Source organism: Channa argus, chromosome 23, assembly GCF_033026475.1.
Source record: "Channa argus isolate prfri chromosome 23, Channa argus male v1.0, whole genome shotgun sequence".
Lineage (NCBI taxonomy): Eukaryota > Metazoa > Chordata > Actinopteri > Anabantiformes > Channidae > Channa > Channa argus.
Window position 1 is genome coordinate 8,598,495 of NC_090219.1, and position 27,743 is coordinate 8,626,237.

Genomic DNA, 27,743 nt, shown 5'->3' on the forward strand with positions numbered 1-27,743 from the left:
GTTAACAAGTGGAAAAAAAGAAAAAAAAGGAAAGAGACAGATGGGTCAAGAAAGACGGGCGAGAAGATGACACATTGGCAGAAAGAGACAAACAATTTTACAACACAGAAAAAAAAATAAAGTGACATAAAAGGAGAGATGGGAGGAAAGAGGGTGAGACAGTCCAGTGTAAAGCAGTGAACCCTAATAGGTTCCCGCAGGCTCATCTTTGATATGCTGTCTTCAGTCCAAGCCCTCTGCGCCTTAACACAGTCAGACCTTTTCAAGTTGAGATGAAAGGCAGCTATTAACCTCTCTGTTGTTTTTAAAGCATTTTGTTTCGCATTTTTACACTTGTATCTCAAAATGTGCCTCTTTACTTGTTGCCTTTAACTCTGCTTCCTCCACCCTGCTGGTCTGTTGATTCTTACAGTGAGTGTGTACTGTTCTGTCGAGGCTCCTTGTCATTTGTTGGGCCACTAAAGTCCATTTGCGCTTTGCCAGTTGGTTCTTTTTATAGTTTGTCCTCATTCGGTCCTGCCTCTTTTGTGTTCTTGTTCATTTCTTCTCCTACTTTTTTGCATTGACTCTTGACTTTCAAGTGTCCGTCTTTTGCATTTAGTTTCATTCCTTCTAATTGCTTCTATCCTTGACTTTGTGGTTGAATTTATAGTAAACTTTTATATCCTTTGTCTTACTTCCTTCTTTCCTTTCTTTTTTTCTTCCTTCCCTCCTTATGCACATTTTTTAACCCTTAACTCTTTTGTTGTTGCAGGTGTTTTGCATTGTGTATGTGTCTACTGAGCATGTATGTTATTCTGCCATCATGTAGCTCCTGTAGGAGTAGCTCTCCATTTATCAAGGTGTCTTTATTCACCTTCTGATGTTTTATCTTTCTCATCCCTGCTCCTCTGTCTCTGTCTCTTTGTTGCAGGTACAGGGTCACATGCCTCCTCTGATGATCCCAGTGTTTCCTCATGACCAGCGTTCCCTGGCAGCTGCTGCCGCTGCACAGCAAGGCTTCCTCTTTCCACCAGGCATGTCCTACAAGCCAGGTACACACACACACACACACACACACACACACATGCATACACAAACAAACACCATGCACCGCGCACAAATACCCAAGATACATCACACTCCAGGAAAGTTTTCTGGATAAATATTCACACTGCTATAAAAAAAAAACCTCCACAAACTCTGTTTTTATCACCTTAAAACAGAAATTGTGGATCCCTAGTTTTTTTTTCCCTCTCTTTTTTTTATACACACATTCAAACTTTGGAATCCCAGTATATGATAAAGAGGTGCGTCAGGTGAGGGACATCCCTAAAATTCAGTAGAGAGATTTACAAGTTCGGCTTGTTCACATCAGGAGCGATACGTTGAGGGACTGGAATGTGTCTTTTATGGGGGGCCGAAAGCACGTCAGTTACTCTACACATCTGCAACATGGAATTTCACACTTTCCCACACATGCACATTCACACATACACACAAATTCTCAAGCATATTCTCCCGGTTCCCAGTGACCCAACAATGTGAAATAGACAAATTACATGTACTTCTAAAAACACACACACACACACACACCACGAAGAAAAAGCTGCATTCTTACTTTAGGATTGTGCAAAACCAGGAACAACAAAACCCTGGAACACACGTACATGCGCGCGCACACACACACACACACACACACACACACACACACACTTGAAGTACATAACCTTCTTATTGCAGGATCCTCAGCACCACCTGCTTTCGTCCTCTTTCCTCGTCCTTCGTACATTCCTCTCTTCCATGCATTCATCCAGGTGCTTGTCTGATGCCACACAGCACTGACCCTCTATACCTCACACAGAATAATGTTGAGCACTGAATCCCATGAGGCTGCAAAGAGTGACAGGAATGAAGCAAAGGATTAAAAAGCCTATATTGCACACTGTCATTAGACTTTGGTCTGTTTTTTAACAAAACTTGGACATGGAAAGCCTTTTAGGGACAAACAGCAGGGGTTTTACATGGTACTCATATGAATTTCTAAGTGCATCCCAATGAGAGAGCGCTGGAGTTGAACTCTCCTCGCCCTCAAGCACCCATGTGTACTGACAATAAGCATTATTAACCTTCGAACAAAACACCCATGACCCTTTGTGTTTCATTTGGCATGAATAAAAACATGAGCAGAACAGGGAAGGAGACAAAGAGCGAGACAGAGGCAAAAAAAAAAAAAAAACTGACAGAGGCGAGCTGAAGGTAAAGAGCAGGTTAGTTCTTGTACAGATATCTGCCCCCACAGCTCTCTACAATGTGTGTTGATTTGCTTTTTCAACAGGCGAGAATTACCCAATGCAGTTCATTCCATCCACAATGGCAGCTGCAGCGGCGTCTGGACTCAGCCCGTTACAGCTACAGGTAAGACCAAAAACACGTGGTTGCCCAATCAGCACAGCAAAAGCAAAAGTGTGTGCACAATTAGATGCTGCTGGATGAGGAAGAAGAGCCGTTATTAAAATTGAAGTGAATGAATAAAATTGCACTAAGCTTTACAGTAGCGTCTTCTACCACAAAATGACGACGTGGTAGAGAAAAGCAGTTGTTTATTAGTGAATTGTTGGAACGTGATTGATTGCATGTGTGTGAAATGCGCTTTAGTTTCACCTGGGCTCAGTTTTCAACAAATTACCTCCCGCATAAATTAAATAGAGTACTTGCTAAAACCCCAGCACTAAAGAAAGGTATTGGTAAAAAAAGGAGGTCACATAATTTAGCAGCATGTCTGAGCCAGCAAAGCAAACTAAAGAAGTGCCTCTTCAATATCTCTCATGATAACTCAAGTGAGTTTCACACCCAAATAAACAACTGCAGCAGACACACAGTTGAAGAAACCAAACAGGAACGAAGACAAAGCTATAAGGGCGAGGATTTGCACATTGAGAAAGTACACAAGACTCTAACCCTGAGGGTGTAACCAGCAGGCCAGAACCCTAGACAATTGTACAGAAGCGGGAAGATAAATAGAAAAGACAGTGTAGATAAGGAAGTAAAAGAAACTTCTATTCATACTAACTTCACCCTGAGTTCAAGTGGGAAAAAACTGCAATATTTTAATGAAATAAAAGACTCTCTGATGCTCCCTTTCCATTGCCAACTTAAAGAACACAATGGTGATTTAATCTATAACTCGAGCATAAAACCTGTTATAATTTGCCCATGAGATTGACATTATGAAGTGTTTGAGTGTTCGTGAACCTCTGGCAAGAGTTTCAAAAGCAAAGAAAAACTAGATATTTTCCATAAGTGATACCCATCATGCCTGCACAGTCCAATTAGCCGGTGTCAGCGACACTAACTTCAGGAACAGAAAATCGAAAGAAAGGAATGAAGCACTGACAGATTGACAGGTGATCTCTGGAGAGTGCACCTGTTCAGCAACAAAAGCGAAAACTATAAGCTAGTTTTTACCATTATGCATTTCCTTACATTGCCTCTTTGCACACCTGAGCAGCATTATCAAAAACATACAGGATCAGTTACATGATACTGTATTTTCATAAATACTCAAAGCACCGATAAGAGCAGAGAGAAGGGGAATCACAAAAGGAAGCTGGAGGAGGCCCAGCACGCATTATTGAGCTCAGATCACAGGCTTATTTCTTAATGAATTTTAATGGGGTTCCTTTTTTTTTTTTTCTTAATAAAACAACATGACGCACTGGTTGTAGATGAAGCTCTATAGGCTGACGCTAACATGCTAACCTGCTTTTCTGCTGGCTGTCAGCCGTGTCAGACAAAAGCCGCCATGAATCGCAGAGGAATTCCGCACCACCAGCACAACACCTGGCCCAGGCAATTCATCGAATATTTTATTTGTGCTTGACACCTGTGGTTTGAGAATAGCACTTTTCCATAATGGTTATCATAGAACATATTTGCAAAGAAAAAATGAAGCAAAAAGGAAGAAAAGAAAAATGAAATCTTTATTCTGTTGAGGCGGTTTGGAATTTCACAACACGAGCCCATTACCCCTCCTGCTGTACCTACTAACAGAGGAAAGAACAAAAGCCCTCAAAAGCTTTTTCACTGGCAAACAATACTGCTTCATCACGTCGGTTATTACCCAAGCATGGCTTTTGGATCTTATAAGAATCCTTATCTCAGTTTATTCAATTTGCATTGTGGTTATCACTCATTGAAGGCCTCATTAGCCACTATTGACTTAGCAAAGCGTCGTGCTGCGCGAAGGAGATTGGAGCTTCGCCGCAGCCTATCCCCACTCCTGGCTTTGAAATGATCAAAAGATCCGTACGGTGAGTGAGAGGTAAGAGGATGAATGATGTCGGAGATGCAAACTCATTCACATTTAAACACTGAGACGAGGAGAATGAGAGGCAGAGAGGAACCTGAATGAAAGAGGAAGCTTCTCCTCCCGGCGTCGGCTGGAACTGAGTAATAGAGTTGGATTAGAGGAAAGCAGACAGCGTGGGGAAGTGTTTATCACAGAAAAGGAGATTGATTATCGTGGAGGTTTTGTGAGAAAGAGGCACTGCTTTCCAGCACATGTTTGGACATTGTTTTAGCAACAATGCCTTCGCCAAAAGCCAACACGATGAGCTGTACTTCTCAAGTTAAGCCTCTTCGTGTCAAAAAAGAGCCTGTAGCACTCGTTGCACTATGGTGCAGTAGTGCTTGAACTAACAAATAGATGGTACAGAGTTTAAGTGGGATGGACAAAGTACCTCTAATCTAGTTCAACATCCTTGCAACTTACTTTTTTCTTTCTTTCTTTTCGAAAGTTTATCGACTGAGCCATTTGCTTTTACGTGTCCCCACTGGATTTGACCTACGGTGGATTGTCATGCTTTGGATAATCACTGCACAGTGAACATCCAGTATGTGCAATGTCATCCATCAATGACAGCTCAGATCTGGGCACATCTTGCCTCGTGATCTGTTTAGTCACCGATTAGTTGTACAGAACAGAGTTTATAGGCTTTGCATTTTACTGAAAATGCAGTCATGCATTTTCATGCACTTCATGCACTGACTTATAGCAGCTGCATAAGAAGTATGACACACACCAAAGCTCATGTCTGTGAGGATGTGTCATTGTCTGTACAACTAATCGGTGACTAAACAAACATGAGCTTTGGTGTGTGTCATGCTTCTTATGCAGCTGCTGTATTTCCTTCTAACAGTAACTAATATGATTTTCTTTAACACAAATAACAAGCCTGATGAGTATTATTTCTGCACTATCTTAAGCCCCTTGGCCTGCATGTAGCCATTGTGGTTACGCTGTAGTGCCACAGCGCCTCTCTCTCGCCCTCTCTCTGTCCCGGCTCTGCTTTCTTCATGGGCTCTGCCTTTGGAAGGTGAGAGACAGTGATGAAAGCTCGTTGTCCCTGCGTAGTTGAGTCTTATTTCCCTCAGAGCCTCACTAACACACCTTTGGTAATTGCTTGGCCTTTGCTGTTTACCTTTTGACGTTGTCCTGTTTGTTGCTGGTCATGGTAGCGATGTGTAAACTAAGGCCAAAGGCACCGGTGCGCTAATAAAAGATGAAAGGACTGCGTGAGACAAACACTTACAGCATCATGGGGTGGAGAAGTACATGGTTTCATATGTGTAGTTGTCATTAATCATCATTCATCATAAATTGAATGTGTTGTTCTTGTGACTAGTTGAGCAAATGTGCCTTTGGGTGAAACAGCCAATCGAGTCCTTTGTAATGTAGCAGGCTAGTGCACACACTGAGATCTTATAAGTATTTTTCAGTTGCTCGTGTCAGTTACGCTCACTTGACAATGGCCTTAACTGCAGTGTGTGAAACTGTGTATTAGACTATAAAAAAAAAAAGCTTCATGAATACACAATTACTGACTGTTAGTTTTACGCTCGCAATCTTCTCTGCTGCAACAGCTGGCATCAGATCATTTTAATGCAAGATCTGTGCTCAGTACAGGGTGGACAGATGCTGTAGCCAGACTTCTCCAGATGTTTCAAAGCTAAGCCCTGTAGGAGTCTTTCAGACAGCTGGCTAGCGCTGATGGTCAAGCTGGCATAAACCGGCACAGAAAAAGAGCATATATTCTCAGAAAGTGACGATGAGCAAGCTGCAAGAGGTTTTCCGTTTCTCAAAAACACAGAAGACCATAAAGATTTTGATGGTTTCCTTTTTTTTAAGCCCTAATCAATTGAAGAAAATGTTTTTTTCTTCAATATTTGGTCCATTATAACATGACCTAACTATCTCGATCGAACAAATGTCGTGCCATCAGCGTGGGAACTTGATCAGGCCAATTGTTTCCAGAGCCTCGGAATAGACCCCTTCACAAACAGTGGATTCCAGCTGAAGAAAGGCCCCCTTTGTGTGCATCTAATGCGAGGGAAATACAGTTGCTTAGCAGACATTCTTGTCCAAATCATAAGATCTCTGAGTGTCTGTCTCTATGTTCAGCCCATTTCTTTTTTTGTGGGTCTACGACGGAGAGATGAACGTACGGAACACATTTTGAAGTCCCAGTGTCAAGATTTCTACCCTCATTGCCAATATTCAGCAATTACATCTGAATGCTGTTTGTTGGAAAAAGAAGTCAGTGATTGGAAAGCGATGTGATCTGGTTTTCTTGATTTAAAAAACAAAGCATTTGCTCTATGAAACACTGAAAGTGAGATACTGGTTGTCTCTATGCAGTGTGTGTGTCTCTCTCTTTCATAGTCTTGGACACAGATAACCCTCCCAGTGCAATATTTAGGCCCCCAACGTCTGTGTGGGCCAGCTCAGATGCAGTCGATCCATTTCACCCTCCTCCTCCCCCTCCTCCTCCCGCAAACCTGCTGAAAAAGACAAAACCTCATTTGTTTTGTGCACTCCTGAGATCGATAGCAGCTCGACACTAAAAGAGGCCGGCTTAAGGGATTCTTCACTCTGCCCTAATGGGACAGACCGGTCTGAGCACAGTTGGCACGCTACAATGCATTGGTCCAAATTGTGCTTTCCACACACAGAGTAAAAAAACATCACCTGCTGTCTTAAATAATAGGGGATTAAAAGAAACTGCAGAAACTGATAAGTCATGTAAAAAAAATGACTAGCAAGTTGTTTTGATTTCAGTCCAATTAGCTCTGCACAGTCAAAAGTCTAGTCAGATAGTCTGGACAGCTGAGACCTGGTTTGAGGTCCTCTTTGTCAATTTGTAATTTAGGAAATTGCAGCATTGTCTTCCCCTTGGGAGTTGACTGAATGGCGAGAATTCATGTTGAGGTTGTTTACGCTGCACATTGGCCTCCCCAGTCACCAATCAATCTCAGAATGCCTTTAAGAAACAAGGAAAATAAGGTAAAAGCTCTAATTTTCTGTCTTTTGTTTGTTCAACAGTTCCTTCTTTTTATTTGGAACTGCTGACGGAACCGCTGCTAGCAGCACATTAGACATGGGTGTGTTTGCACAAAATACACTGTGTGTGTGTGTGAGGCGTGGGTGTGAGATCCTAACTGTGGGTTTTGCCTCAAAGACTCGTGTGTCTGCCTCAGCCCCTACTCCCCTTAGAGCTGTAAGAATATCAGCCATCACCAGAAGTAACTCTGTGGTCGGCTTGATTGACGCGAGAGGCCTCACCACCAGCCATTCAAGGCACATTCTTACAGGGATCTCATATTGGCCGGGGCTGGCCTGAGCACTCCTGGTGCCTTCCAAGGAAAATAAGCGGCGTGACATCAGGGCTTTGTTTCAACGGTGAGGCCCCTTCTGTTTGTGTTTAATATCACTCCGAGAGAAGTGGAAAGAGGTCCAGCCAATTTCTCTGGCCCCCACCACTGTGCCTGGCGCTTCAGCGGTGGAGCAACGGTGGTCTCGTGTGTCTGCACCACAACACTCTCTATCCTTTCTCTATTGCGCTCTCTTTGCTTACGGATCTCTGGTCCCGGGAGGCTTTGCAGTTTTGACTACGGGGAAATGAGATCCAACAACACTGGGGGCCTTTTAGGGTGAGGGGTTAGAAAGTAAAAACAGAGAGAGAAAGAAAGAAAGAGAGATGGAGATAGTGGGGGAGAAGATATGATGAATGATTGTGGAACAAAACTGAGAGACAGAAGAAAAGGGAAGGGAGTTCAAAAGCGAGGATGACAAAAGAAAGGCATAAGGAGGTGGAGAGTATCGATGAGGTGTGAGTGACAAGAAATGAGGGGAAAGTAGGAAAGCAGAAAAGAAAGAACGAGAAGGGAGTTTTAAGTGAAGGCCAGCCATGTCTGGGTGGTTTTCCTGAGGACAGGCTCTTTGATACTCCAGCGCTCACACTCCAATGCATTTAGACAGGGGTTGACAGTGGTTTCAGGCAGCAGTTTGTCTGGCCAGCTAGCTTTGATTTAAAAGACCCTGGACTGTGGGCCGAATATTTGACTCTTTGATTCTTGTTAAGTACCTTGGATGGAAAATCTGTACTGTTTTTTTTGTTTTTTTTTTTGGGTACGTTTAATGTTTTTATCCAACCCTGAAGGCAGATGGCTTATGCTTTTCCAAGTATTTTTTTTTTTTTTGTATTATTAGTATTATACTGTGTGCAGTGTTTTTAAATTGACTCACATAGTTATACAATTATACCTACTTAAATATAACTACCCACTGTTGTTTTTGTTACTGGTTAAAAAGAGTGAAGAAAGTCAAATTTTGTTATGTTTATGTGACATGATTAGTTTCATACTATTACCATTTAAACACATAGTCCAACGGTAAAAGCAAAAACTTTTTTCATGAAAAAGGGCAATATTGTTAGCATTTCTAAACTAGGCTTTGTCTGAAAATCATTTAACGTTTTTTACACCATCATATTTGTGCAGAATAGTCAGTGGTAAAGATGATTCAAGCACAGTGCTCAGACGTTTCTTAAACTGCTGTCTGGATTTCTAAATGCAGATTGATATACAAGCTGCTCCCACCATCTGTTGGGAGAATAAAAAAAAAATAAAAAATATTTTGCTGGAATGTCTTTCTGATAACCACTCGCCCCCTTCAAACAAATCTCCTTCAAACACCACAGCCGTATTCAGATCTAGATGTGTGCTCCTGCGCACGTGTGTGTGTGTGCGTGTGTGCAAGCACGTTTCCTTATGAGTTCTGTGCGTTTGACGTCGTCACAGACCCGTCAAACGTTAGAAGATGCAAGCAGCACGAGAGAGTGGATGTTAAACAAAAAAAGTTAAACAACCAAAAAAGCGCGCGCACACACACACACACACACACACACACACACATTACAGGATCAAGGGTGTGGGGGAGCAAAGAAGAGGAGAGATGAGAGAATGAAAGAGGAAAGCTGCTGTTTAGCTGTTGGCGAGCGACGTTAATAGCTGGTTTCTTCTCTTTTTTTGCAGCAGCTATATGCCACCCAGCTGGCAAGCATGCAGATCTCACCAGGAGCCAAGATGGCTCCACTTCCGCAGGTTCCCAACTCCTCCGGTGCCCTGTCCCCCTCTGCCCTGAAGAGCGAGAAGCGAGCGTCCAGTCCCATCGCTCAGATCAAGGTGAGGCTATTGTTACAAATGATACTGTAAAAAAAACAACAAACAAAAAAAACAAGACAGAGCAGTTTAAATGATTCAACAGGATGTGCAAGAGCCAGGTGGACACATTTGTGATTGATGAAAATGCAGCCCAGGAGATGAAATGATGTACCACAGCAGAAGGAAAAATAAATGTCATGAAGAAAACGGGACTATATTCAAGAAACAAGAAACTGGGAACTAGACAAATGTAGAAAACAGTATTGACAGGTTGCCAGTCTATCAAGGGGCTGACACGTAGAGACAGTCACCAGTTTACTTGTTCTACATGGGATGGGTGGGAGGTCTCAGAAGACCATTTGCACAGGTGAAGGGGAGAACATGCAAAACAAAAAGTGGGTTTGTACCCAGAAACTTCTAGTCTCTGCACATTGATGCCACGTATAAGGGAGTATGTGTAGAAAAAAAACAATCTCTACAGTGTTTGAAATAACAGACAAGTTAATAAGACAAAGGAAAGACTGAGATCAGATTATGAAGAATGGGAAAACACACCAGTAATAATGACGATGATCAGCGCAGTAAAAGTGAGAGGCTGGAAATCTGGAAGTTGTTGAAACAACAATCTGCATACGGCCCCGTACTCTTCACCATCAATTAGAAACAGCTTATTTAAATGTCACACACTAATACACACACACACACACACACTTGCAAACTGACACTGGGGCTGGCTGCTGTTTGGCAGGAGCCCAGACCCCTTCACTTGAGAGAGCGTACGCCTCATCTTTACTCGGCGACGAGGCAGTAATGGAAGCCATGTGTGTGTGTGGGGGCACAGCTGCAGCCGGCGTCACAATAGACCGGCGTCAGAGCTCACCGCACTCAAACAGTAGTGCAGTGCCTTCCAAGCTCCCCACCCTCAGCTAACCCCCGCACACGCTCAACCCACCACCCCCACTTTTTCGTGCCACCCGCAAACAAACCCCTTCCCCCCCACGCACCGCCAAGTCCGTCCTAAACTCTTTCCTTTCTCAACACTTCCATCAGCTGAAACCCCAAATTAGATCCATGTTCATTAAGTGTTTACTGCCAACACAAGAGGCGCAGTCAGGCCTTGTTGACACGCTGGAGTTTAATTCTTGTCACTACTTCTGCTTTCCAGAGATTTTTTATGTGGATTTATGTGGTCACGGACCTTTGATTAGAAATAGAGGAACGGCACACACAAAGGTGCCATTGTTTCAGAAAACACACTGCTACTTTTTCCCCGGTCAAATTCACAGAGGTTTGCTTTGGAATTCATTTTATTAAAGGGCAACATTTTGATAGGGGTGACTGATCAGTCAGTGGACGTGTCTCTAAAGAAGTCAGCGGCTGTTCTCAGCTTGAAATCAATCGGTCACACTTCCAGTGGCGACAGATTTATTTTAATGGACCAAAACATGTTGATCACTCACAGATGAAGCAAATAAAAACACATGTCAAGGTCTGGAATATAACTAATAAGCATTTCTCGGTTGCACTGAATATATAGGCACACACTGCAAACACAAACATCCTTTAATATGACTTATATGTCTTTGGGTTACATCTTGATACAGTTCCATTAACTTGTGTCTCCCTTGCTGAAAGGAGGAAGGATCCACGCAGCCATTGAACCTCTCAGCTAGGCCCAAGACAGCCGAGCCTCTTCGCTCCCCGACGTCTCCAACGCAGAGTTTGTTCCCTGGAACCAAGACCAGCCCTACGGGCATGGGCATGGGCAAGGGTCGCATTCCCAGCCCCATCCCCAACATGGGAAGGAACACTTCTCTAGGTGGGTAACAAACATACAAATGTATCTTAACATCCACGTTTCTTTTAAACCCTGGGTTGACAGGATGAGGCCCCCGGATGAGCCCCCCGGCCCAGCTGCACTGCAACTCTGCTTAAAAGAAGTACATTAGCATTGGCATTACTGACATGTTCAATAAGAGTCACAGGGTCCCAATGCTGCTTCTCCACGCCACCCAAAAACTCAGAGGGGAAACACTGACACTCTCTCGCTCACAAACAAACACTCATGCATTTTCATACAGCACAGTATTGTTCACACCTGTGCTGTACGTCCATCCCGGCCAAACACGTCCCCACTCTAATGTAAAACCGTTCTTGCCCCGAATCGGAAAAACGAAAAACATCACCCACCCAAACAGCTCCCTGCTCCCTGCCACACACAGACAAAACCAAGCAGCAGCCATGGTCCTGATAGACTGCAGACACCTCAGCCCCTTGAGTAGACCTGTGTGTGTGTGTGTGTTTTACTGCAGTCTAAAGCCCTGTATTTAGCCCCAATGAAAACCCCAGCAGCGGAAGCAGTGAAACCCAGCACACGTTATTTGGTTTTTAAGAGCTTCCTCACATCATTGTCTGCCCGCGCTAGAACTTTTATGCCCCTACCTCTGCTATCTGTCATTAAGGCCAATCCGAGCCCTCTCATTATATCCCCCCTGGAAAACAATTTCACCAGCTTCTGTGGAGTGGCTTTGAGGATGCGACACTTGTGTTCCCTGCAAAGCTATTTTTTTCCCATTTTAACGGCAATCCAGGAAAACACACTACTTGTCTGCTAATTAAACGAGGAGGGCAACGGAAACTTTGCATCCTTTTATTTGATTTTTTTTCCCCTTAATCATCAAACGTGCATTGGGCTTCAAATGTGTGAAGCACAGAAACAGTGGGGAGGAGACTGTGTCGCGTTTAGACACTAGTAGGCTTGAAAACTACTCGAGCAACATTTTGACTGGTAACAATCTTTGTTTTTACACATGTTTAAATGTTATTATAACAATACAGCGAGTGGGAAATTTCGGTTTTCGGCTCTCAAGGCTTTGTTTTCAAAACCTGAAAGGGTTTGTGACAGAGCATGAAATGACTACAACACCATGCAAAGCGGGTTCTTCGTGGGTTGGAGTTGTGGTTCAACATCATATGACTCAAACGTCTGGTTTGTTAAAACTGACCTAAAATCAGAATTAAAAACTTGCGGTTATGCAGATGAACGGAAATCTGCAAATATGAAGTTAAAAGTTTAACTATTTGACAAATGCACCATGCCCAGAATTTTCTAGCAGGTTATGTGTGATGCCCCAGTTTATAAAAATTGTACAGGGAGTTAGAAGAAAATGGGCGTGTCCTAACCTAACATCTCCTTTTTTTAGTCTTTTTCACTTGTTTGAAGAGGCCACGGTCACAAAGAATTTCTGTTCATCAGTCAGATTTTAGCAGCATTTGATTCAGAAGACAACTTGCGTGGTTGTGGCTTTTGTTACCAGGCTTTTCTCAAGCTCCTCTAATCAAACCACTTTCAACATGCTTTCCTGGTTCCCCCATTGCAGACATCCTGTCCAGCCTCAACTCCACAGCGCTGTTTGGGGACCAGGACGCAGTGATGAAGGCCATCCAAGAGGCCAGGAGCATGAGGGAGCAGATCCAGAGAGAGCAGCTCCATCAACAGCAGCAGCAGCAGCATTCGGGACACCACAGTTTGGAGGCTAAGCTGTCTGCCCTCAGCAGCATGAACCTCAACAACGGCAACAAGGTTAGAAGGACACAGATCCTTTTCGGTCGCAGACGATGATGCACAGACGCATTTCACTGACAAGATCTATGAGAACAGAGAAAGCTAAAAGAAACACACTTTTTTTGAGGGACAACTGAGGTAGTGGCACTTTCTTTGTAGTATTCAGTTGACTTGTCAGCTATAAATACAATTCATTTTGTAGATTTTACATTAAATAATAAATAAATAAAATATGCACATTCAGATTAGGTAAAAAAAATGCTGTTTAAATGTTACTTGTCGGACTAAAACAGACAGTGGTTAGATTTACCTTTTAATATTTAGGTACATGCTGCTGATAAGGCTTTTGTACATTTTCTAAACTGGCCTGAAATAACACAGCAGCACTGTTTGACCTGTTTAATTATTTGAAATTTGAACGAACCAAACTTTTAAAGGAAGCTAACCTACCAACACGGACTTTTCAAAATAAAAGTAAACAAAATAATCTATCATGCAATGACACAGCTTTTTTTTCTACTACACAATGTTGCATTACTACTTTTCCTTTAGTAAAAGATGTGAAGACTTCATCTGCCAATGACAATAAGAGCATGGGATGCAAGAGAAGGGAGGGATGGCGTTTGCGTTTAGCCCCATACAGCATTTAGATCCGCTTAACTCCTTACTCCTGTGTCACATTTTCTCCAGTACTGTATTTCTTTGGCTGGGTGTTCAAGGTCTCTTCTCAGCTCGTGCATGAGCCTGGAGAATATTCATGGATGTTATTTGGTGTCGTTTGGCTTGGGATGCAGCTCTTGAGAACTTGTCTTTTCTCCTCTCATCTCCATGGCCACCCAGAAGCCAACAGCTTTGAAGAGGGAGCAGCTGGGCCAATGACAAGTGATGGTTTTTGGGGGGTGTGTGTATATATGTGTGTGTGTGTGCGCCTGCCTTGAAACTGAGTGGGAGCTTTTTGGAGACAAGATGGTGTTAACATTAATGTGCGTGTATCTGTGTGTGTGTCTGTCTGTCTAATGGAGCCGAGCTCTCCACTTGCCCTGGAGGGGGGATCCCGGCCTTGGGGTTTTAGCCCAATTAAAGGGCCTTTCTCGGGTAAGGGACCCACCCCATCTCATCTCTCCCCCTTGGGCTGAAGGAGACAGGGCCTTTGTACCAGGATCTCCTATCCGGAGGGAAATCCATGTTTCAAAACATCTTCAATCAGTCTGATCAGCCAATAACAGATATTTCAGGGATCATATAGTCGGTAAAATAGCGAACACGATTAGACCGGCTCTCCTGTGCAATTGATCCCATGTTGCTTTGCAAGGATGAGGAGAAGAAGGAGGAGAGGAACTCATGAATATTTTAGGGGTGGAGACTTTGAACCCACCAACCCCAAGTAGGTCATGATTGGTGCACTCCAAGGAGAGGCTGTTTTGAATTTTTTGGACTTGTTTGCCTTGCATCTTCAGGAGGAAAACATCCAAAATATCTCCGCTGTACTTATCCTCAGTCCCAAGTTGTTTTTTTAATAAGTCATTATACTAGTAAACACTGAGAAAGCTCATAAACATAAATTATAAAACAGCCTAAACTAATAAATAGTTTATTAAGATTTAATGTGAGTTGTCTGCTGCAGGTCTGGTGAAAAAGCCCACTTATGTTCTCAAATGAGTTTGTGCTTAAAGGGGCTTTTTTGCACAAAGTTAACTTCGAAAAGCGCTCACAGATTAAGGTAGGTGTAATGTAGGGAGCTTCTTGAGCCAATATTTTCCAACTTTATAACAACAAAACCAAAGCAATGCAGTAATTTGGTTTATAGCTCCTTGCTTCCTAATAAAAAGCTCATTTGGAAAGTCTCAAAGTAATTGTTTCCGGGTTCAAGGACGACAGCAGGCCTTGGTGTTTGTTGTCAGTTTGTTATTCGTTACCTAACAACAGCAACTCAAAGACTCTTTCTCTTAGCCTTAAATACATCATGCTTTCTTTACGGACGGAGACGTTTTTGTATTTTTTTTTTTTTTTCTAAAGAGCTCAAAGTCTTTGCTCTGTCTGAAACAATTCATGGATGGAACTTGCTGGATACTGAGAGTGTGACTCACCAGTTCCACCTCGGGAGGCAGCGAGACCAGCTCTTTTTCTTTACCTTGGATTTGTGTGTTGTTTTCTGTTCGTCAAATAAATTTGTTACTCAAATCCTCCCACTTGAAACTCTGAAGCGCTGCCCAAGTCTTTTTTTATTTTTTTATTTTTTTGTCTTATGACATTGTACTAACACAGCATGTTCTGCTTCTTTAGAGGGAATGAGACAACTGTTGTAAATGGTATCCCAGTGTAATGTTGAATGTTAATCTATTTATTGCCTGAGCTGATTTGACTCCAGGGTAGTCGACGCTGTGACGTCTGTGTGTGTGTGTGTGTGTGTGTGTGTGTGTGTGTGTGTGTGTGTGTGTTTGTGTTTGTTCCACTTTCTGTTTGTGTATTTTTGTCCCATAGCGTTCATTTCAAGCATAGATGACATAGACATTTCCTTAAGAGCTGAAAATGATCCCTAGCTCCTTTTGTGTGTGTGTGTGTGTGTGTGTGTGTGGCTTGGCCATGTTAATGTCATTATAGCTGGTGTACAGACGAGAGGCCTGGCCAGTTAGTGGCATTGTTGAGTATCACCTTACGCTTACGTTGCTTCCAGCTGGCCTGTGGCTGCCAAAGCTTACTGAAATAGCCACCGTGTATAACAGTGTGTTTGTGCATGTATGTGTTTGTCTGCGTACTTGTGCGCATAAAAGACTGCATGCATTTTTTCCCCCCCTAAACAGCCACAAAACACTCCCTAAACCCACTTAAATGAAAACAGCAAGTTTTGAAAGACTAGCAATTACTCAGCTGACATGTTTTGGATAAATACACTGAAATGCATTAGAATATAAAGTGTGACGTAGAAGCTCTAAGCTGGTGAAATTGACTTGTAATGTGATAGATATCTAATCCAGTTGCATTGGACGTTTAATGGGAATACTTTTTGTGTTGGAGTAGGAGGTGAACACATCAGAGAGAGTGCAAGTCTACGGAGGCATAAAGAAAGAGTTTGGATGATGCGCACAATCACTTAACAGCAAATCTTTAAATGGCAAGCGTTAAATTGTGGGGACACAGGGAATATTTTCAGTCAGACATTTTCCTAGTATTTATTTCATACTACAAGTAAGGAAAAAACACAAAAACTGTGTAGCCATTAAGTCAAAGTAAAAACCACGATATATATATACACTCTTCAATGCACAATACGGTACCACACTTCCAAAACATTTGTTCATAAAATTGTTTAACAGTTGCCTACAAATTCCACAGTCCACACCCCTTAGCCACTATTTCTTACTAACTTTTGTACAGTTTGAAATTTACCAGATCTGTTCATTATTTGTTATTGTGTGGCCCATTATAAAGAAACGTCTTTTGTCTGTGAGCTGATGAGCAAAGTTGGGCGGCGTGCTTCCACTTTCTGTTGGTGTAGCAGAATAAGTGTGGAAGGAGGGGAGGAGGGAAGAAAGGGTTGTATAGAAGTTTATATTGGCTCAGCTGGTGAGTTTGGTCTTTGTAGGAAACAAGCCTGTGAAACCCACGGCTCACACAGCTCCAAGTCTTGATTAAAGGTCGACATAATGTTGCTGTACTAGAAGCCTGAATGATATATATTATAATAATGTATACTACACAGCTGAGTCTGGCACCTGCAAATAGACTGTTGAGTGTCTACTTCACTGGGGATGGAGCCTTGAGGGGTGGAGGGCTGGTGCTGGTAGCCGGGTGTTAAGATCTATGAATAGGTGGATTGGTGAAAAGGAGAAGAGAAAAAAAAAAAACAGGACTGATTGACAGCTCTATCGGCACACAGGGACGCCTGGAGAGAGAGAAAGGGAGAAAAAGACATGAAGAAAACTGGAAAAGAGAGGGAACACCAAGAGGGGGGAGAGGAGGAAGAGAGGGGAGGCGAGGGAGCTGTGAAGGTTGCCAAACTTGATTGGTCCAGGAGAAGACAGTAAACGGTTGCGGGTCAACTGGAGGGAGGCTGTGCTGCCGGTGGGCGAGTTGTAACTGTGGTAATGAGTTCAATACTGTAAGGATTTAAAGAAAAAAAAAAATACAGTGATGTTTAGAGTGTTACCCTAGCAACAGTAGAGAGCCGCAAACGCCAAGAAGAGAAGAGACCAGGCGGAACAAGAGTCGGGTGTCTCCTAAATCAAGAAATAGACATTCACCAGCAAGAGCAGCTCTACATCCAAGGAAAGCAGAAGTGTGTTAAGAACACTGAAGCAGCACAGATGTGATTTGTTTCTGTGCACAGGTCCAGAGTATTAAAGTGCATGTCATGCTTCACTTTTCTACTGTTTTTGTAATTAATATTTTGCAGTTATTAGCTGTCCGTCTCAGGCCTGGTCCTGCACAGAGCTTGGTCTTTTCTAATTTAGAAGCGGGTTAAATATTAATTCAACATTAAACATGTGATGGATTAGTTTGACGCTGTCAAAGCCACGGAGACACAGAAGCACTGGATGAGATTTCTCGATCTAAAATAGGCTTCCTCTTCACTGTAATTGCCTGAACATCCGGTCTCAATACCCTTTGACATTTACTATTTTAACAAGGTGGGTTCTCCGTGTTTAAGGATCTCAGGCGAAAGCATTTAGAGGAGCACAATACGGCAGCGTACCAAACACAAATACAGTCATTTGAGAGAGGGAGTTTAAAAAGACGTCTATAATGCCGCTCCAAATGGCAGTGGTCCAGTATCAAAACTGGCAAGCGCACGAGCCAAACCCTTTTTCAGTTTTCACTAAACAAAGCAAAGACAGCTCCTTATTGCATTTGCCACAAGAACTTTCAAAAGTAGACCAACCGCAGGAAATAGTTGCAAATTCTGACCCAGGTCTGCTGTTAATCTGTACCTTGGATCGGTTTAGGACTATTGATGCCGTCCTGGTCCATTTTCCAGAACTCTAACTCTACTCTGCATTAGTTTTCCATCAGTCTCCTCCCATCTACCAGGCCATTTCTGTGTGTATGGATGTTTAGAAATGGTACTTTAGAACACAACAATGAGTGACTAATTTAGTCTACAACAACTTTGGGCGGTAGATCACTAAACTTTGACACCATCCACGCCCACATTCCCCATGCTATTGTTTGGCACTACACCGTGGACTCAAGGTTTATTAATATCTCTGGCCTTGTCTTCCTTTCTACTCATCTTCCCTTTTCCTTTCTCTAACTTTTTCTCTGTCCTTCCCTCCTTTCTTTAGCCCTTTGTTAGGCGGTTGCTTCCTGCGGTGAGCATGGCACTGCCCAGGCACATGTTCTGTGGTGGGCCTGATTACAGCCCTGCCGTAGTGCTGACATTGGCCCGCGCCGACTCCTCATCTATAAACACACACACACACACATGCACACACCGGCCTCTAAGTTCCACCAACTCTGCCAGCGGCTACCCTACCGCGGCATGACTTCACCCGGCAACCATTCCTTGCGTCAAACAAAATGCCTCTGTCACCAGAAAAAGGAGGAGAGCTGAGAGGGAGAAGGGAAGGGGGGGGGGGGGGGGGGGGAGGTAGGGCAGTGTAGAAGAAGAGGGGAGAAGGGAGGAGGAGTGTGGATGTGCGGTAGCTGTGTGTGGAGGGTTAGATTTTTTTTTTTTTTTCCACCGCAGTTTGGGAGCGTGGTTGGGTAATTTTAGCTGAAAGGCCCCAAGGAAGGCTGCTTGTAGCAGTTATTTATCTCAGGAGTGGAGGGCAGACAAGCAGACAGAATCACAGAAACGCAGTGCACGATAAAGGGGAGGTTGTGGAAGACATTGATGATAAGCACAGCTTTGACACGGCTGTAAGTTGCCTATTAGCTTATCGCAAAACCAACATCATGACTCATTTCCATCAGGTACATGGAAAAAGCAAGTGAAGTTGCAACAAAATAAACTGGTCGGTGCTGAGTGCTGTGTGTACGCTTGTCTTTACTCTGTGCCAACTCACACTAGCAGTTAGTTTTATTGTCATTACCACCAAAGTCATCCCTAGTGAGCCATTTGAAAAGAAGCAACATTAAATAAGAAGGACCAAAATTGCTTTATGAACTGTTCAAAGAATACATTTTTTCGGCAGATGTATCAAGTTGCGACAAATTTGCAGCTTGCTTTTTCGTTTACTGTTCCACCTTGTTTTGCATGTTGCAGGAGCGGCTGCACTATGAGACGCTGAGCCAGCACCTGGGGAAGCTCGGCGAGGATGCGGGAAAGATGGTCCATCGAGTCATTGACTTGACAAGACCAGAAGATTTGGACGGTAAGCGCTTTCACGGGTAATAATCCTAACCCCCCCCACCCCCCCCACCCCCCACCCCCCACCCCTGTCTTGGTTATTGAATTATTTTTGGAGACTTTTTTGACACCTGCACTATTTTGGGTTGGTTAAAAACTTCTCAGAAGCACAGAAGTCAGGTGAAGGTGAATAAAAGACTTGAGCCAAATAAAAGCTAAGAGCTTGCTGGAGTTTTAAAAAGCAGAGGCAAAGTTAAGAACAGTCACATCCTGTTCAGACTAAATTGATACCAGTGACCCTTAACCATGTGGGCCCCACTCAGAAGAGGCCCTACCTCTGGGGTCTTGCCTCTCAGAACTCCACAATGAAGAAGCAGCATCTGCCAGAATACTAAAACATGCAGGTATTCAGCAAATACAAATATTTATTGTGCTCCTCTGAAAGCCACGATGAAGGACACCCTCAACAGCTAAACAGAGTGTTCACTGTCAACATTTTATGCACTTGAAAAATTTTACAGTTATTATTCCTGCAAGTATGTGGCGTGCAAAAGTACAAGAACTCCTTTTTTTGTTTGTGAGACAAGATCCCACCCAGAACTAGTGCACAAACAAAATTATACGAGTCAGTGTCTGAAAGTGTGTCGCAGGTATTGATCAATAACAATTATGCAAAGAAGATTTGACAAAATAATATTACAATAATAATAATTGATTAATATTTTTTTAGTAAATTCACTTTACTTTAGATAAAATCAGTTTTACATTGTGTGACTGTAGGACACTGACTTATGTCTTTTTCATCCCAACCCACCTGTTTCTCATAAAGCACCACTGTTTACAGGCAATGAGTGGTTGAAGAGTGCTCATCGTGGTTTCGTTTAGTCAGAGGAGTAAACACGGAAGCATAGGCACTGAGATTCGGTCTGTGTTTGTGCGAGCATGTTGAGGGCATCCCAGCAAGACTCTCCCTGGACTTTTTTTTTTTAAATACATCATCTCCCAAGAAGGCAAATAGGGGGCCTCAGGACAAACAGGAAGGACCCATCTTTATCAGCAATGTATCCCTGGTTTTTAAGCGTGACAGCATGAAAGATGAATGTGTCAGTGATGGACTTGTGTCATTCCTTTGTGTCACACAGGGAATAGTGTCACGGAGGCACGAGTGTTCAGGGAGACACGGGGAAGGGGCAACAACGAGCCCCACATTAAAAGGCCCATGAATGCCTTCATGGTGTGGGCCAAAGACGAGAGGAGGAAGATCCTACAAACCTTCCCTGACATGCACAACTCCAACATCAGCAAAATCCTTGGTAAAATCTTGTGTTTGAGAGAGAGAGAGAGAGAGAGAGAGAGAGAGAGAGAGAGAGAGAGAGAAAGAGAGAGAGAGAGAGAGAGCACTCAACACTTAAATTATAGACAGGGCTTTACTTGCTGTCATCATTCCTCATGTTCATATCTTTCCTAAAGCTCCTTCAATGGAAGTGATGGGGAGTAAAATCCAGTCTTCATTCTGTGCAAAAATGGATTCAGATGTGTTTCTAAAGCCATAATTAGACTTTAACAGACTGAGTTTATTAACTCAAGTACATAGCTTCCACAGTTAAAGCCCTTTTAGACAAAAAATCCACTCATTGTGCTTTACCCTGGTCGCAACCGAGTTTGCTCGATGAGTCGGCTCCTTTATGTAAACAATGGGAGTCGGCTCCCGTCTGAGAGACGTTCTTTTATTTTTTAATTAATACCAGGCAGCATAATAGGACTATCTGTTAACCACAATGCGGCGTCACAAGGCACTTACTGAATGTCGGGTGGATGTGCTTCTGTGTGACGACAGAGAAGGTCCACACCATCTGGTTAAAAGGGGGAGCAGGTAACGATGTGGTTTGTCCAATGGACACTTTATTATGTATTATATTCATTTCTTTGAAGTGGACATCACATTAGCATTTCAATTAAATGCAACAGATATTTAACCACAAGGACGTGATTTACTGTGTTTAGCATCTGTAGTGAATTCTACTCATGTTCATGTAATTGGGTTGGATGGTTTATTGTAAGGCTTTTATACCCAAACCCATGTAAAATAATGGAAGTCTAGAATCGATAACATTGATGAAGAACCACCAAAAGAGCTGGCTCCTATTGCTTAGCTGAGCCGAACGATGTGACTCACTACTAAGAGCTGGAATTGCCATCACCAGCTTTCCTTTGGAAGGAATGTGACAAAAAGAGGAAATTTTGTATTAAAGAGGCTGAAAACATATCGTGGCTAATTTGGAGGGATGAAGCCTCACAGCATATTTTCTTGTTTTTATTACATTTTTGCATCACTTACATTGGAACAATCTTTGAGTCAGTTTCCAGTTGTTCACCTGGTCCGTTGTTGTGATACACGGAAAATTGCGAATCTATCCTGAAATTTCAACTTATTACTTCCAATTTGAATCCGCTAACGCTATTGTTTTCGTGAGAAATGGGGGATTTTTACTTAACTTTTTTTTCAAAATAAGTGTCAGAAGTCTGAAGAAAAACAGACAATCAGTCACATTACAGAATTAGTTAACTCTTTCAGATATACAGCGGCACACGTGACTAATGATGGCTTTAAACTCTCTGCTCTGCCACTATGTTCTGTCTACAGTTCACAGGGTTTCTTACCAACAGGCTGTTGACTATAAGAAGGACTAGTGTGCTTTTCAACCTGGAACACTCCACACACAGAGCCCCACTGTGTCAGCCTGACTAGTGTGATGGATGCATGGAGTTAAAAAGTAGTCGTGTTGATACTAACCTCCTCGACACAGATAGCCATTCACTCTGTGCTGAGCGTAACGGTTGTTCGTGAGATGCTCCTCTGTCCGACGCGGGGCTCCAGCGAGCTTGAGGGTTGCTGAATGTAAATGCTACTGAGCGGCATTAACAAATTGCCTTTTCTTAGCCGGGTTTGTGTTCCCGATGTGGAGTTTTGAATCTCACACCCTTGAAATCCTGTGTCAGAGAGGAAATTTGAATTCAAGTGTATTTTAAACACCTTTATCGAAGTGAAAGTATTTGTTTAGTTGGCCTGTTTCTGAATAAATCTGATATCATGCGAGCAGGGAGAAATATTTTCCCAGATATAAACCAACACTAGAAGAAAAAGTAGAATTCAAAGTTACCAATAGCGTATGTGTCCATGACTGCATGTGTATAATGCATATCCCTCCAACATAATAACACAGCTGGACTTTGGAGAGTGGGTGGCAGGCTTAAAAAAACCTCCTCTCTGTTTCCTGTGACACAAAAGTACAAGACTAGTTTGTGATAAACCTTGATAAACAGAGGAGCGAGGCACCGTCTGTATATTCAGTTGTTAAAGTGCTTCGCAGATGTGCTGCGTTCCTGTGGTAATGGCTCTGTCCACTTGTTCAGAAGGTCCACTTACCAGAGAAAGTAAGAAGTGCACAATGTGTCTTTCTTTCTGAGCCAAAAGGTTGCAGAATTTAATCCATTGCTGATTTTCAGCGGTTTTCCTTGGTTGGTTTCATTATTTTAGTGACAAATTCTGTGTGCAAACAGTTTGAGAAGCATTTAAACCTTTTCTTGCCGCTCATTAAAGTCACTGAAATAATGGGGATTTAAAGCAAAACCAAAATCGAAAGTTCTCCATCCTGTTCCCCAGGCTCTCGCTGGAAAGCCATGACCAACCAGGAGAAGCAGCCGTACTACGAGGAGCAGGCGCGTCTGAGCAAGATCCATTTGGAGAAGTATCCCAACTACAAGTACAAGCCGCGGCCCAAGAGAACCTGCATCATCGACGGCAAGAAGCTGCGCATCGGAGAGTACAAGCAGATGATGCGGTCACGGCGTCAGGAGATGAGGCAGTTCTTCGTGGGGTGAGCACCGCCGTCGGCAGAGCAACTGTCCCCCGAGCATAAAGTTTTAAAGTGCTGAGAGTAGAGTGAAAGGAAGCTGTACAGGAACTGCTTTGTGTGATTTTAACATTTTGAATTCGGTTTATTTTACATGTCAGGACCTTTAAAGAGCCACAATGTGCAATAAGGCTGTGAATCCAAGAGCGACAAGGTTTTATTTTCTTGGAAACTGGTATGTGTGGAGGTCATGACGCCATTAACTTCAACAATATAACACATTACCTGCGCTAACAATTACAAAGTAACAGAAAATACCTCGTCCACCACCCTTTTCTCCATCAGTACAACATTTCACGCACGCATGATCACTGACCACCACGAGCTTTGGATCACAGACAGGCCCGTGTCTTGTCGAACATAATAACTCATTCTCTGCTGCAGCTGTTATCCTTGGGTTTAGTTTTCTCTTTAAAATACAAACCACCCTGCTAGCAACCTTTACCCAAATACACTTTATACCTTTAACAAAGATGATCAAGTATTTAGCAAGCAATGGAAATGTTTCTTACTGTGTCTCAGTATCAATATAAAAACAAATGAAATTCATTACATCCATTTGCATTTGTGGAGTGACCACCGGGTTTTTATGGATCCTTTATGAAAGGCTTCAAAATGCTGAATATGGAGCATTATACTTTAGAGTAGTCAGTGCAGCGAGAGGAAACGCAGTGGCATTGTTTTAGTAGGAACCAGCCATGAATGTGTTTAACGCCTTCACACCGGCCCCTTTTCGAGATGGATTTACCAGAGGCCGCAGCTTTGAATAGGAGCAATTTTAATAGCTTTTCATTTATTAAATTAGGACAATGCTGGGCACTTGCGGGCAGTGAAATATGACAGGCAGACCTAGTGGAATATGAAATGTAAGCAGATGTTTGAGAGGGAGCGAGAGCGAGGCAGACGTCACAAGCTGAATGCCGCATTTACCGTGTGTGGTCAAGCAAATGCAAAAAAAAATAAAAAAAAATTTAAAAAAAGGGGCCTGGACTTTCAATCAAATTCAAACCAAATACCTCGTGAGAGCCAGTACACAACCAGTTTCTGGCAAATTCCACATGACTATACCAGTGTTGTTTTAAAGCATTTAATGTGAAAATGAGTCTGTCAGAGTATACAGCGGTAATTGTTTCAGGAGACAGAGAAGGGAAAACTGTTAGGTGAGAAAAGAGACGGCAGTTTTCCTTCTTCGTGTGGCTTGTTCGAGGAGCCTGAGGGGCCCGTTTGAGTGATGTGCATTTACCCTCAGTCCTCGGATTTCTTAACAGGTTTTTCTTTAGGTTGATGCCGTCGTGAGCTGGCAGGTAGAGCTCTGTGCTGGGACATGTCCAACCAGATGAGAAGCATTGCTGTTTCACTAACGTGGTATCCGAGTTATAGTTTAGTTTACCGCAGTTTGTTTAAAGGTGCTTATCATGAATCTGATCAATCATCAGCTATGGTTTTCTAATAATTTATATCCATATATTTGGCTCCACAGATGAGCTCTGTCCACTGCTTTGTTCTTGTTCTTTTTTCATTCTACCTAAAAGACTTTTTTCTACTGTCCCTTGCCATGAGGTTGATATTCGTGGTTTTCTGACTTTCATGGGTCAAACTCGTAACTCTAGTGATCTCGCAGTGTCTGACCCATGCTGTGTTTTGGCTTGTTCCTCAGGCCTCAGCCACTGATTCCTCTCAGCAACAGCACAGGCGGTGTCGGAGTTTACCCAGGTGCCATAACTATGGCAACAACAGCCACACCCCCCCCACACCTGACCTCAGACTGCTCCAGCAACTCAGCCAGCCCCGAGCCCGCCATCCCTGTCATTCAGAGCACGTACAGGGTGAAGTCCGAGCCTGGCATTGGAGGCAGCAATGGCGGCGGAGGCTTGGATCTGCCCAGTGACCCCACCAACGGAGACAACGACATGGACATGTACGAGGACTTTGAAGATGAGGCCAAGTCAGACTATAGCAGCGACCACGAGACACGGGAGGCCGTCAGTGCCAATTGAGTGTGCTCAGGGTGTGTGTTGTAAAAAGACAGAAAAGAACTCCTGTTATACTCAGAGGTACTTTTTAAAAACACAGTTTATTACACAGACCTTCAGGCAAACTTTCAGGACATGCTGCACTGAGCATGCAAAGACAAGATTTAAACTCAACGGACGAGCTCAGAGAGAGTCCTCGGACAGTATTGATGGACGTCTGTTCGATAAAAAAAAAAAAAAAAAAAAGGGCTGATGGGGAAAAATGTCAAACCTTAATTGACAGACGTTCGCACACCCAACGGACAATGAACTTTAGCTTCCTATACTTTGACAATCCTAACCGGTGAGCAAATGACAAGAGATAGAGAATGAAAGCGAATGGGACGAAGAGCAAATGAGCGACACACATTGCTGTGTGGTTTCTGACGAGCATGCATGGAGTTTAAAGCATCAGGTATTGGTCTTCAACAGCTATTTGGTCTTAAATGTTTAAGGAGTGATTTAGTTTTTATTATTATGTATTTACCCACCCCCCCTTTTTTTTTTTCCTCTTTGGTTTTGTTCTATAGACTTTCTCTGACAGGTCACTGCCTGTACAAACCCTGGACTGTCAGAACTTGAAATTTGAAAAGTTTTAATATAAATCCTAGCTCTTGTAATCTTATAGTCTTACTTTTGTTTCTTATGAATACAGTGCATCTACAACTTTTTTTTGACAAACTGCTTACATTACATTACTGTTAGATTTGTTTTTGTTTTTTAAATACCCCCAGCTCAGGTATGATGTGCCAGCTTGTGAATGTGTTTTTTCTTTTTTTGATTGTTATATTGTTTTCATACAAAAAGAGTGGTAGGACTTAGGCTGTAGATAAAATAAAGGGAGTAAAATCCCTTATATCACATTATTATTAATATTATTTTTATTATTATTATTATTGTTATTATTATTATTATTACTATTAAGTCAGTCAGTTAGTAAGTAAGTACCCTGACATTGTACAGATTTTCTTAAAAGTGCCAATCCTACATTCACATTCACTCGGGATGTTGTAGTCTTAACTTCCAATGCTGCAAAAAGTCTTATACAATCAGTTTTTTCTATCTGAAGAGATGAGTTTCTACTCGGTAACTGCTGGCTCCTCTCCTTGCCCAGTCACAGGCAGAGCTCAGGGAGTGAGTTTTCATCACTCACTCACTCAGTCACTCTCTCTCTCTCTCTCTCTCACACACACACACACACACACACACACACACACACACACACAGTATTTTGTGTCGCTCTCTGGCAGCCTCTCCGGCTTTGAGATTGCAGTTAGCAGAGCAGCATCGATGGCGCCTATTCTTCAATTCCACTACACTGGTGCTGTCAGAAACCACATTGCCCATAGTTCTTTAAGGCCAAACATTTTGCATATTGTGCAGTAAGTGGAGTCCAGATGGTGCACCAAACCTCAACATTTAGCATTTCAGTGTGTCAATTTAAATCAGGCGAAAGACAAAATATCTTTTGGCCTCCGTTTTTGCTTAGACACTTTAAGAATCCATGAGTCTTACAAGTGTACGTTAAGCACTATTGGTTGAGTCTCATAAAAAGGTGGGAGGAGCAGCTCCAGGGAGACCCTACTGTAGGATAAGAATTTCTGATATTTTGGATCCATTCACTGTATTTTGAATTGTGTTTTAATGCGGTACAAAACTGTACAAAATGCTACTATTTTGTTAATATTTTTTAAATGTCTTTGCCATCATGTGGGAAAGATACACCAAACTGTGTTTAAAAAATAATTTATATAGCTGAAAAAAGAGTTTAATATTTCCACAAAAAAAAAAAAAAAAAGGTACAGTTTTCTACATTACATGTATATTTTGGAGATGAGTAAATTATTCAGAGAAGAATGGAGAGAAAAAGGTACAGAATTCTCAATCAGCTTCTTAGTCTTAGTCACAACTACCCCAGTCAGAGCGAACACGTTTTTCCACAGTCTGAAGCAAGATGTTCTTTCAGCTTGGTGCAGCCCAGTGGTCAGCACCGTGCTGGGAGCACATGCTTTTATTTTTTAATTTTTTATTTTTTTTACATTCTTGCACATACTTCACATCATCTCCTTTTTTTCTGTTTCTTCTCGGTCTGACACTCTTGCACCCTCGCAATTTGAACATGTTTCCATTTTCAACACCTGCGACCTCAGGTGGCATCTGGGTACTGTTTAGCTGTTTTATGTGTCTTCTGACTAGACTTCTCGACTCGGTGAAGCTTCACAAGCTGGGACTGAACATTGGTTTTTGCTTGCATTGGGGGAAACAAAGCCTCATGCATAGACAGTTCCTTTGGTGTCGTACACATCCTAAGCACTGGACATAAAATCTTTGTTTTGTTTTTTTGGTTTTTTTTACTATTGACTAATGTGAAGTTCGTTGTTTGATTTTCAACATGATAAATTAGAACAGTCAAAAGTCACATGTTAGGACTCTAGGACTTTGCCATTTCTTTAGAAGCATTTCATTTATTTAAGAAAGTT

At 42.6% G+C, this 27,743-nt stretch overlaps 1 protein-coding gene across 6 annotated transcripts in view; it reads left to right on the plus strand.

Moving 5' to 3' along the window:
* LOC137108613 (transcription factor SOX-6-like) overlaps positions 1-27,092 on the plus strand; it is a 97,268-nt gene extending 70,176 nt beyond the window's left edge. For 5 of the 6 annotated variants that reach the window (XM_067493408.1, XM_067493413.1, XM_067493409.1 and 2 more), the window contains 9 exons: positions 914-1,034; positions 2,318-2,397; positions 9,355-9,504; positions 11,119-11,302; positions 12,864-13,066; positions 19,254-19,362; positions 20,480-20,650; positions 23,002-23,215; positions 24,909-27,092. In XM_067493408.1, coding sequence (XP_067349509.1) covers positions 914-1,034; positions 2,318-2,397; positions 9,355-9,504; positions 11,119-11,302; positions 12,864-13,066; positions 19,254-19,362; positions 20,480-20,650; positions 23,002-23,215; positions 24,909-25,248 — 1,572 coding nt within the window. In that variant the 3' untranslated portion in view covers positions 25,249-27,092. The remainder of the gene's footprint in view (positions 1-913; positions 1,035-2,317; positions 2,398-9,354; positions 9,505-11,118; positions 11,303-12,863; positions 13,067-19,253; positions 19,363-20,479; positions 20,651-23,001; positions 23,216-24,908) is intronic. The other variant, XM_067493412.1, reaches the window with a different exon arrangement.
* The last annotated feature ends 651 nt before the right edge of the window (positions 27,093-27,743 follow it).